The sequence below is a fragment of the Agelaius tricolor genome, unplaced genomic scaffold (assembly GCF_023055355.1).
Source record: "Agelaius tricolor isolate 1412-34295 unplaced genomic scaffold, bAgeTri1.0.p SCAF_24, whole genome shotgun sequence".
NCBI classification, from domain to species: Eukaryota; Metazoa; Chordata; class Aves; order Passeriformes; family Icteridae; genus Agelaius; species Agelaius tricolor.
The window spans coordinates 6,384,057-6,397,249 of NW_027269284.1; the positions used below are offsets into that span (position 1 = coordinate 6,384,057).

General features: G+C 36.2%; 1 protein-coding gene across 1 annotated transcript in view; it reads right to left on the minus strand.

Annotated features, from left to right (window-relative positions):
- The window catches only part of POLN (DNA polymerase nu), a 91,145-nt gene that overhangs the window by 49,962 nt on the left and 27,990 nt on the right, over nucleotides 1–13,193 (minus strand). Inside the window, exons 15-17 of the mRNA XM_071447389.1 lie at nucleotides 4,741–4,798; nucleotides 3,173–3,250; nucleotides 2,636–2,750 (exon numbers count right to left, since the gene is read on the minus strand). Of these exons, the coding sequence (XP_071303490.1) occupies nucleotides 2,636–2,750; nucleotides 3,173–3,250; nucleotides 4,741–4,798 (251 nt within the window). The remainder of the gene's footprint in view (nucleotides 1–2,635; nucleotides 2,751–3,172; nucleotides 3,251–4,740; nucleotides 4,799–13,193) is intronic.

Sequence of the window (13,193 nt, forward strand, 5' to 3'; positions counted from 1 at the left end):
GATTTCTATCCAATAATGTATTCTTCTCTATTTATGATTTAATATTTATCAGACTAAGGATTTTTTGGATACAGAAAACCTGCTAAAAGATACCACCTGACATGCATTCCGAAGCTGATATGCTACTAGATACTAACATTAACCTAATTTTTTGTCCTTGGAGAGGGAGCTTCAGAAACTAATCCATTCTTTATAGATCTGGTAGAGAAAAAAACCTTCTTTTGTAAAGGTTTTTCCAATTGTATCAGGAAAGACAAATAGTAACAACATGCAATTCCTTCAAACAGAATGAAACTTTTGCTATGGCCATTGGTGTATCAGTTGCACAGATTTTAAAGGATTAAGACCCAGAGAAAACCAGATGACCAAGAAGAGATAAAAGATTTGTTGTTTATTTTGTTCTTCTCATAACTGATTCTAATACCAGTCAGTAGAATCAACTACAATAAAGTCAATTGACTAATTTTTGGCCCTAAAGATTTTATTTATCAATAGCAGACTATGAAAGATGAATAGATATCTGGAATGAGAAAGCATTTGTGAAGCCTGTAATTTTATATCTTCTCTTTGGTGCCAAAGAAATTAAGGACAACATTCAAAAATCCAAGCTGAGTTCAGTAGGAACTGACCCAACAGGAGGAATTCAATTTGTCAGAACAAATACAGATGCCCACGTTTAAGCTGGCCACCCCAGACCTACTTTGTTCTCAATGGTGAGAACTCAACACTTTTATTGTGCAACTGATCTTATTACATAGGGCATATCAGCAGTCTGCCAAATGAATCTCTCCAAGTATGTGACAGATGTCCAAGGTTAGATGAGATTAAACACGCCCTTCGTGTTTCTGTGATTCATAAGTCATCTAACAGATTCAATAGGAAGTTTCTTCCAAGCATTAGCTTTACTGAAGCTTGAGAGTAGAGTCAGCAGAATCATTATGTAATGATTTTGTAGGCACACCATGACAATTCTGTCTGATAAAAATATTTGCCTGTAATTCTTCATTAAATTTAAAGTTACCGTGTAGCAACTGCAAGAGGTTGACGGCTGCCAAGAGCCGTGAGATTGCTGAATAGAATGGTATTCTGGAGCTGTGCCCAGAGCTGAGACAAAATTTGACTCATCTTCATGCATACATTTCCAATAAATCATCAAACTAAAATAAGGATTTACCTCCATCATGAGGTTCCAGTGATAGCGTGTTAGAGCTAAGAATTGATTACAGTATCAAGAGAAGCTTCTAAGAAACTTTAAAAGAAAGGTGATATTTCCATAGATATATTTGATGGAATGTTTGTGGTCTGGAGTTTTGTTCTCCCAGAATGCACGTGTCTCAAGCACTGATTCAGTTGTTGGCAGCAGAATAAATAAAATATGAGCTCCATTTTGTTTCATTGTACAAATTCAGAGCATATTAACAAATATGCCCCAGCCCTGGGCGCATTCAAGGCCACTTTGAATGGGGCTTGGAGCAACCTGGGGCAGAGGAAGGTGTCCCTGCCTGTGGAAGGGGAACTGGAAACTGGTGGTCTTTAAGGTCCCTTCCAACCCAAAGCATTCTAGGATTCTAAGATTCTGTGAACTACGGAAGTGTGTAGGAAATACCATATTTGGGAAGACTATGCCTGCAAAAATTTAGAAACTGTAGGATGAGAACTGAGCTCAATCAATCATAGGTATTTTTGCTTGCATTTTCAGCTAACAATCATCCAACTAAAATGGAGATGAAAAGATAAAAGAGAGAGGGAGACAAAGAAAATAAGTAAATTGCAAAATATTTATCTGAACTTCATTTTGTTCAAACAGCTTTATGTTACAGCATTTTACTCAATCTTTTTCTGACCTATCTGTTGAAACCAAAAGTTTCTTGACATCTATCCTGGCACTTATTGAATGCTCATGCACTTTTGAGTGCAATGGAGTAGTAGTCTCAAGTGAGGATTTTAGGCATCACCACGATATAAACAACAATATAAAATACCTTCAACAGCTAAGTGACTAATATTCTATCTTTTTTGGTAGTTAATATTTTAATTGGCATACTGAAGAGATCAGTAAACAATTATATAGATATGGAGATTTTTTAATCTACCTTTTTTTGAATGATTGGGGTAGCACTTTTTCCAAATCATTCCAGATTATGGAAGCACTAAACCCTATTAGTTCAAAAGAAATCCCATAAGCTCTAGTCTCTGTTTCTTAAGTACATATAATTTGATTCCAATACTTCTATTGGATATCTAAATAAATTTCAAAAATGCTTGTACATCTACTGAGAAAAGCTGTTCTGTTTTTTCAGATGGATAACCTCTCTAAGTGCTGCTCTGGATTTTTTAAAAGAATTGGTTAAAAATGATAAAAGGAGGAAGTTATCAGCAACCACTCTTCACAATATTTCATTTCATCAGCTTTAGCCACAAGGCTCATACTGGCCAGTCAGATTGCAACATTTTGATATGTAGAGAACAGAAGGCTCAAAAAGACAGAAGGGAATTCATAGTATTAAAATAGTATGAACAATAGATATTGTAACAAAATACTGTCTTTTGTTATCTTTATGCAGTAATACAATAGCTTAGGTTATTCTTAATATTTTGTCTAATTACTATTAAAATATGCAACATTTAATCTTACCACTGAGAAGCCAGTGTAGTAAAGATATCAGTGATTTCAGGTTCTTGGAACAGTTTCAGAAGTTCTGGTTCAGATGATAAGTCAGCAAGGATCCTTAACTCAATATGGGAAAAGTCTAGAAAACAGTGTTAAAATGTATCTATTGCTCTAAAATAAAAACATACCTGCATTTTAACCAGACTATCACAAATTAAAATGTAAGCCTGGAGTAGTCAATCTTTTCTTCATTCTCAAAAAAGGCAAACGCCTGTAAGAAGCTCATCCTGAAGATTCCATATTCCAGCTATGGATCACAAAGTGTCTCAATCCTTCATTATCTTCATATGTCAATTAATCTTATTAGCTGTTTCTACTCACAAGGCTAAAACATCATCCACTTCCAAAACATAATAAGGAACACACATCACATAACAAAATTAATTGTTACTCAGGGATTTGACAGCCTTGTAAAATATGTCATCCAAAGGAGAGGGGAAAAAGACATGAGAGAACTGTGACTATTAATATGTATGAGAATAATAATTCACTCTCTCTTACCTGCTGCTAAAAATGTACATCCTTTTTTTGAAACAAACAGAGTTCTTGGGGAAATAGTTATTATGTCCTCTTCTTTTCCTAGAGAGGAGATACACATTTAAATCCCAAACTCCAGTTCAAAAGTATTGTGCTGCAAACCATAGAAGGTTTTATACCAAATACACAGCTGACACCACAGAAATGGCAGTGTAAGCAAACTAGCAGAGCACCAACTGCCAGCACCACAATTATTTCACTATATCAGTCATGTACAACTTTACCTCCACCATTCTTTGCAGCACTGCTTACTTCCTTTCTCAAATCCAAAACCTTTCCTAAACACAAGCTATCAAATATATACAATAACTAAAATTATTCACAGATCACTTAATAAAGGATACGCTCATAAAGAATGATCTAGAAAAATAAGTAAAAATATGTATTTTTGTATCTTTGAACATGCTGCAGCAATGTGTTAATAACCAAATTCTGAGATGGTAGGGGAATATAATATTGAGAACATACAGCTGTCATAGGCATCCAAACTGTAATAACAGAAATCCCCAATAATATGATCAAACACTACCACAAGGTACTAGAAACTGAGTGCATCCAGGGAATATCACTTGACATAGTGTAGGGAGGGATAGTGGTTTGAAATGTGACAGAATCTGGTCAGCATAAAAGTGAAGAAAATAGAAAAAATGCGTCTTGATACAGGAAAAAATTAGAAATACATTTTTGAGATGCATATAAGATGATTAACAAAGTCTCCAGAAAGTTTCATGTGCTACAGTTATGTCCAGCACCTCAGGTTTATGCTGCCCCTGCTGACACAATTTTTAATAGCAACTTTTAAAAAATACTTATAAAAATGACTCATGTAGATAAAATAAAACTGCTGTCAAAATTTTACATTATCTTCCCTAGCCTCCTGTTTAATGACCTGTATTATTTCCAACACAGGGAGTGAATAGCTGTGAAAAGGCAAAGCTTGCCCTTAGCAGAGAAACACTGAGCAGCACTGGCCAGCTGTGGCTGCAGGCATTCCAGGAGGAGAATGTGTGTTCCAAAACCTTTCTTATATTGGAGTCTGCTACTGTGGGCTTCTCTCTTTATCACTTGGCTCAGGCTTTTCTAGACTTCACTTTGATTCTCTCTGAACCATCTGCCTTAAATCATCTGCCTTAACACATCTGTTATCAAAAACAACACATCTGACTAACTACTGGTGTTTAGTTGTGAGTATGATTAAAATGGCCCAGCTTAAACATTGACTCAGGCAAAGCCTTATGAGCTAAACACATAAAATCATCCCTAGGATATTTAAAATATATAATTTCATTTGGAAAAAGTGAGGGAAGCAAAATAAATCTAAAAGCTTGTAACTATTTAACTCAGTGCTAAAACAATAAATATTTTTTTCAGGAACCACCAGAAAAAGTAATTGGTTTAAATGTTAATTTATAACAAAGCATTGATCATCTGATATTTAATGCTGGACCTATCAGCTTGCTTCAAAATGTAATACCACACAGTAAAATAATTAGATAAAACTGTCTTTTCACCTTAATAAAAACACAGTTTACCTTTTATGTACTGTTTCTTTGCAATTGTAACTGGATGTTTAGAGATACCCTGAATGTTCTACAAACAGGAAGAATAAAAATGCTTAGTAAGTAAAAATTCATTAAAATATGTTTAGGAACAGTTTATTACCAGCATTAGTGGTACTAGTGCCAACAACTTTTCCCCATATAATAAGAAAGATTAACCACTTTGCCTTCCAAGGAATCTTCACACTCTGCATCTGTATACACTTTTGAATATTTACTCTTCCATGAAAATTGGAAGGTTCTAAGAACAATTACTCACTTGTGGCCATTTCAAAGCCTAATCTCTGGATGCACCATAGAAGATAATTAGCAATCCAATAAAAAAGAATTTTCTTCTTGTTTTAACCTGTGTCTTTTAGTTATATTGCATTACTTCTGAGAAAAGAACACATGTGAATCTTGCCTGCAGGCTAAAGGAGCTGAATACTCTTCAGCCTCTAAGATTTTTTCTGGTATCTATTTCTACTTTTTTTAAATGCATGATAAATAAGGAGCCATTTATTGTCTACATCACATCAGTACAGGTTAAAAACTAGAGCTAATTTTATCAACCAACATGCAGGTCTAGGATCAGCAGCAGATTTTTTTTCAAGATCTGGGTTCATACACCTCCAGTAAAGCATCAAAGATGCACACAACAACTCCTTGCTGTTATTTTGTGCCCTTATGCCTCTTTATCTAGAAAAGCAACACATGACAAGAGAATGTGTATCAAGCTCTGATTTTGTCATTCCATGTAATTAATTTGCAAGTGGTTCAGGAATTAGAGGAACATATTAATATTATGTAACACTGAAAGTTCAGAGAGTGGGAATAGTGCTATATAATTTCCAAATCAGAATGATCATTTTCTATGCAATTTTCAACTCAAAATTGTTATTTTAAACTTAAGAGGGATGTAATCAGACAGCAAAAGCTATTGAAATCTAAAGCAGAAGCAAAAGAACAAAACCCCCAAACCACAACAGTGCCATTCCTAGCATTAGTAGCACCCTTAAAGATGTACAATTAAATGTATTCAAGTTGAACACCTGCCACAGCACCCTACAGAGAGAGATAGGAAAATACCACACAAAATACAGAATATTTTCACAGCATGGGTAAAAACTAGCAACACTGCTCTCAGTCCATCAATGTTCAGAAGAAACACTTGCCAACTGGATTTTTTTATTTTTTAGTTTCTAGAAACATTTAAAAATACAGTTGTGTCAATGCTTATGGTAATGCATATTTTAAAACCATTTTTTGAAGCAAGCAGTTATTTAATCTGTACACAAAACTAACACTCCCATTGTCAGCTATTGATTTCCAGTAATGAGAAGCTGGGGAGAACCATTCCTATGAATAATATGCAGTCCAAGTGGCCATGGAATCTAGTAGATCCTCAGAAATTTAGAAAATTTAGTCCTTTACTATGCACCTGGGCATGAATGAATGTGGGAGCCTAATTTTACACACATTAAAATATATTTTAACTCTGATTTATAGAACCATTCTAACAGAGGACGGAGAGGGGCTTTTCATTTGACTCTACACTGGTATTGTGACATGTACTTAATCAGGTAATTCCCAGCACAGGTTAAAATTGTTTCTAGTTACTCTCACTGATATTTTTCCTTGTCTCATTAGCTTCAAAATCGTGAACAAAGTGAATTAAAAAAAAAAGTATTTCAAAATCTATCAACATTGTAAAAATCAATCAATACATTGCTATCTTATTTACATTGAGGGCATATGAACAAAGTCTACCTTAAACTCAGTTTTAAAAGTGTTATTAATAATTCTGGAAAACACCAGTAAGTAATTACAAGTGCAACATGTCTTTTCACTTGTAGATTAGTTAACACCTCATAATTTGACTAGATCTTTGGAAAAGAGGTAACTCAAGAAACATGAGAGTTGTAATGTTCATCCTTAAGCTATTGGAATAGTTTAGCACATCCCTCTCATCTAATTTTAGATTAATTAATTTTAGGCAAGTTGCTGGTTTAAACAGGCTGTGTAAAATCCCTCTACAGACAGGGATTCTACCTCTACTGGCTGTTGAGGGTAGAATCTACAGCCAGGACAGGAATCTCCAGGTGGATAGTTCAACCTATCTGTATAAGACAAATACTGACAAGTTGTTCTAAGGTTCCCCTGAAGGTGAGGTATTCTAATATTTAGATCAAATTTTATTAAATTCATTTAATCCAGATATTTAAAGGAATAGAGAAATAAGGAGACAATCTCACAAGAGTCTTCTAAATATCAAGATTTCCTCTGCTTGAGTCAGGTGACTCTTTTCCTGTATCAAAAGTGGAAAATTAATGTGGCTTGGGCACATGACCACCACCACTTTGGGCTACATAATATAACCTGTAGTTTTGTTTTTATGTGTACATTTCAAGTCTTTCTGCAAAAACTTCACAGATCATCCAATCTGAGATGTGAATGTTATGCCCTATTGTTAAAAAAGGGTATCCACATCTTGTTAGAACATACAAAGAAACAAAATTGCCCTCTCTGAAAAATCATGTTTCAACAGACAAGAAGGAATGCTTGAAAAGGTGTGGTGGAAAAGATGGTTGTGAAAGTTAACTATTATAATACCTCTCTTTACTGTTTCTGAGTAAGGGTTAAAAAAAAAAAAGATTAAGCTATTCTAGTACATAATTAACAAGAAAGTCCTAGCATTATTTTTAAAAAAAATTAAAAACATATAAAAACAACACTGTAATCCAAAATTAGCTTTCAACTGATAGAAGGATAGATGAAGCCCAAATCCCAGATTCAATAGGTCTGAAAGGCTGTGATGATCAGAGGAGATTTCTGAAGAAAGCACCTGTCACTATTATCTTCCACAAGGATAAAAAGGAAGATGCAGAAAACTACAGGCCAATGAGCTTCTCCTCAGTTCCCAGGAAGATGATGGCACAAATAAACCTAGAAAACATCTGCAAACATATTAAAGTCAAGTAGATGATCTGGGGTAGTCACCATGGATTTAGAATGGGGAAATCATGTTTAAGCAGTGACACCTTGTGCAATGCAGTAAGCAGCTCTGTGGATGCAGGGAGAGCAGCAGATGTTGTTTACCTTGACTCCAGCAAGGCTTTCAAAACACTCACTCATAAAAGCCTCAGAGAAGCTGCTGAAGTACAAGTTAGATAAGTGGACAGTGAGGTGGACTGAAACCCAGCTGAACTGCAGCTCCAAAGGGCTTTGGGGAGTGGCACAAAGGTGCAGTCACACAGCTGGAGGTCAGTCACACAGCTGGAGGTCAGTCACACAGCTCGAGATCAGTCACTGCTGGAGCAGCCCAGGGGCAAATAAGGCCCAGCAGCCCCATCTGTGACCTGGATCACAGGACCGATGCAACCTCAGCAAGATGGCAGGCAATCCAAAACCCTGAGCAGTGCTTGACATGGCAGATGAGTGATTCAGAGGGACCTCAGGCAGCTGGAGACACAGGCTGTCAGGGTCCCACAGGGTTCTCAGTCTGGAAAGAGCTCTGCAGAACATAACCTGTGGATCATGGTGATCAACAAGCTGAAGGTGAGCCAGCAATGAGCTTTGTACTCAGGAAGGCCAACAGCATCAGGAAGAGCATCACCAGCAGGCAGAGACTGATCCTTGTCCTCTCCTTGGGGTGCCTGATGGGAGCATGTAAAGAGGATGAAGCCAGGTTCTTCTCACTGATGCCCAATGACAGGACAAGAGGTGATAATCAGAAACCATTACAGGAAATTCCACTGGAATGTAGGAAAAACTTTTCTGCTGTGTCAGTGGTCAAACACTGGAACAGGCTGCCCAGAGAAGTTCTGAAGCTCTACCCTTGGAGATATTCAAATCCTCAATAGACAATCTCCAGCAGTCCTGGCAAGGAGGCTCAGAACTGAAGGATTTTGGCTGAAGCTTCACAAACACAGCTTCAAGCCTCAATAAGCAATGCTCTAATCCATAAGGAAAGTCACTATATGCAAGGAGAGTAGAATTACCAATGAAACAATCCCTAATCAAAATCAAACAAGCAGTTCCCCAGTTTTATGAGTTTCTTCTCAGTCAGTTCAACTCTGTTGAGCTTTCTATTTCTGGTAACCAAAATTCTGTATCTTCATTTGCCACTGATATTTTCATTCCTTCCTAGATTAAAACCAGTATATTATTTCAGTTCCTTCCAAGGACTACAGTATACAGACATATATTGGATAAATTACCTTTGAAGTCAGTGAAGTTAGATTTCACCTAATCACAGAGGCTGGTGGTGCATTTTAATTCTTACTCTACATCAAGTAGGGTTGTTGTTTGTATTTCCTATACTCTGATTCCCCTTTCAGTTTTTTATAGGGATTCAGCTAACCCCTACATCTCTCCTCCTCCCCATTTACATTATTATTAATAGCATAAATTGTTATTTTGAACAAGTAACCTCAGTCAACCCTAGTGACTCTCAGAATACACATCCATGTCTGTATACAAAGGCATCAATAGTTATAAGCTTTTTTTTTTTTTACTGGAAAATGGCTCACTAATCTATAATTACCCAGATCTGCATTTCTAAAGCTTTATGGAATATGTCATTCTGAAGCCCTACAAACTGCAGGGAGGGGAACAAAGCAATGTAACAGGTAGTTACTGAAATAAATGGGCATGCACAGAGGTGGCTGCTGACTATTCTGTGGGCATTTGATTCTAATTCCCTCACTGTTCTAAGAGCTTACTTAAAAATAAGAACAGAGACAAAACTTCCTACTAAGATAAGAATACCCATTTATAAATGTATACAGGATGGATGTGTCACAAGGGAAGTTAAAAAATAGCCAAGGAGTTAGACCAAACAGATAGAAGGAAGGAGTTGGACAGGTAAAGTTATGTACATGTCCTTTGATGTGGTGACCAACCCACCTGCTGTTAGTGAGGCACAGTGCCAATCACCAGAGCAAAATAAAGGAATTAATTATTGTTTTACAGTGGCTACCAGTGCCAACAAAGAGCAAAAGCTAGTTGCATTTCTTGTAAACAATAACATTTACTGGGACTGTGATCTTTTAAGATTTAATAGCTCTAATAGATGTTGCTTAAGGAAACCAATTATTTCCTCATACTTGAGAAATACACAGATTTTCTTTTCCATTTGGAAAAAGTTCAGAGCAGCAAAATTCTAGTTTATCTCATGAAATGTAGCACTCCAGCAAAAACTGAAGCATTACAAGTCAAAAGTTCCTGCGATTTCTATTAGCAACTTCTTCTCCAGAAAGTTTATTAGAATAATTAGGCCACAACTATTCTCTTTGAACACCAACTCAGCTCTACACAATGAAACACAAAGTAAGCTTTTAAATCCACAGCATGTGTTTGATGACTAGCACTGTAATACTTTTAGAGCAGGAGCAAGACTTTGGTCTGTAAGACCAGACTTCATTACAATGCTAATAGATAGTTGGGTGACAACTCCTTTGAGCTTTACATTACACATTTTTATCTGCCTTTTTTTTTTTTAATTTCCAATTGCCCTTTTTTTTTAATTCTTGTTATTCTTTACTCTTCCCTCTGGTTTATTTGCTTCTTCAAAATTTTCTCACTCCTTTTCCTTCTTTTTCAGTTGTCTTTCATTGTTCTAAATGGGACCACACCTGGTGATAAATTGTGCTCTCATATCTCATTTAATCAGTTTGAGAAGAAATTTAAGCACAGGTTCAGTGAACTGCTTCCTCGACCATCAACACTTCACTTGCTCCATTGTTAAAGGCCAGAGGTATTGGAGAACTAGCAAGGAAAACTGCACCTTGCCTAGAGAGCATCTTTGCAATGCAGAATGAAAAGACTGAGTCCTAAGGCCACTCACAACATCAAACTCACTCAATTTATCTGGCACCTCCAAAGCTGGAAGCAACTCACTCATGAGAAATTACACAGCACAAAGAATTTAAAAAAACCTTTTGGAAAATTGCCACATTTAATTATTGCCCACACTAGCATTAATTAATAGTTCTAAAGGAATAAACAGCTATTTTTATGACTTCTATATGAAACACAATTTCAAGACAGTCTGAAGATCTAATTTTTAAAATATGTCATGGATCTCAATAAACACAGAAAATAGGAACATGAACAAAGTCACCATAGCAATGCCAGCCTGGTATGGATGGGTACAGCAATTCCTTAGCAAACTTTGGCTTGTCTGCAATCGCCATCTAGTGGCTTGGGGAAAATTAAGGACATCTATTTTCCTTTCCTTGTCAAAAACCACAGAATCACACAGACTTCTGGAAAAGGATTCCTTCATTTTTGGTACTAGTTTACACTTCTCAGCAGAGAATAATCAATCGAAGGTAAGGCACTACCCTCTTGCTTTACCAGCAGCAAAGAATTATCAAGATTTTTTAGACATCAGACAAGTGGGAAACTTAGAAGTTATTCATCCCATTCCCACAAGCTTAATCAGCTTTGAAAGATGTGAACATAAGGAAGGAAAAAAGGGCAACCAAAATTCGTGACTTCTTACTTCAGAGAGTAGGCTCTAAGAATAGTGTTTGATTTTCTACAACTCATTATCTTTCTGCCATATTCCTTGAAATTTAGACCTGACAATGATCTCAGGTAATAAAGATTTAGCAGCACATGAAAAAGGTTTTGATGAGTTATTTTTAAAATGAAAAAAATAAATTACTCACTGATTTGATTAAAATCTGTGTTCTGTAACAAATTTTCACCTTAGCACAGCAAGCAAGGAAGTTTGTATATATACAGCTCTTTGTATCTTTCAAGAGAAAAAGACTGCTTGTTTCCCATATACAAACTGACTATATTTTATTACTTATTTAATTTTATTTTCCTGAAAGAAAATTATACACAGAATACTAGCTCTGTTACAGTAATATTCATTAATATGGGAAGATCAAACTCTGGGATGAACCCCAAGGAGATATGACTTGGTTTTGGTGGAAAAAAACAGTGCTAAGGCTTAGAGATAACTCCTTGAGTGGCAGCTGGAGATAGTAAATATTGTATAGTTTTAGATTAGCTGCATATTATAGCTTTAAAGCAAACAGTGTCAAGGGAATATTGTCCATAGATACAAATACCAGGCCTCTAACCACACAAAAAATTACAAGATTTCCAGGTTGGAGCATTTACTGTTAAAAGCAAAGATGGAACAGTTGTTTTATGAAAAGGGTAAAATTTAGCATCTCAAACAAGATTGTTCCACATATTGAGGAATTTACTGACCATATGTTAGCAGGGAATTCCTCTTAAAAGGCTGTGAACAGGAGGCTGGTTGAAGGAGTTAAGGAAACCTAAGTAATGTCTGTTTGCTTCCAGTGAGGAAAGGACAGTCCCTGACTTTACAGAGGTGGCCCTTAACTGTAAATTCCCAAGAGTCAGAGCCAGTGGATGGTCATGCTGGGACAGAAGAACTATGGACAGCAAGGCCACAGGGGTGACAGCAAGATGAGCTCTGTCCTGTTCTGTCCATCTTCAGCAACTGTTATCCAAACCACTGTTTTTTTCCACTGTTGTTCCCAACTTGAGAGAGCACATCCATATCCAAAACTCTGCACAAAGTTTCCTGAGGCTTTATGAAAGGTTGCTGAGGAAATAAAGAATGGGCAAATTTTCCACTTAATGGAAAATTAATGACACAGAAATAAAAATGATTGTCAGCAGAGAAAGATGAATATAATAGGAATGTAGAGCTACTGAGATAATTTTCCTGAATTTCTTTGGAATGCCAATGACAAAGCTTTGGAAAATCATCACTGTGTGAAACCTGGTCCATCCAAGACAAGAAGTCTCTTTCAATCTATGTAACCTTTGATCTTCCCCTATAAACCATTTTTAATCATTCTTCATTTCTGCTCTTGTCAGTCCTCTCAGATATTTTAATTTTTTCCGAGATACAAATTGGAAGACAGTTGTACAGTAGAAGAACACTACAGAGCAAAATAAACTATTTAAATACTTTTGCTCTATTCAAACATGAAATCTATGCTGAGATGGAGTTAAGACTGTATTTTGTCCTTGCAAACAGGAATGCAGCCATCAGAGAAATATAGTAACACTTCCCCCTTTTGAGAGCTTGTAAGACAAGACATAATTTGTGTGTCTGAGATTTTTATTTTAAATGTCCTATCAGAACATAAGTCTCCAAGCTCTGAGTAGTTCCTACAGTGTATGTCTAAAACTCCCTCTAATGGAGTGCTTCATATGAAAACCAAAAAAACCATCAGGCAGAATTTCTAAAATCTTAATCAATTCACAAGAAGTTCCAACAGAAAACGTAATAACAAATAGACACAGAGATATTTAATATAAGGATCACATATGTATTTGTGCACATTGCTGAAGATTCAGCAATCTTATGTCTTATGGATGAGGACAGTAAAATTACCTCAGCAGGACATGGGCTCCATGCAACTCCTGAGAGCTTACAGAGGCCCAGT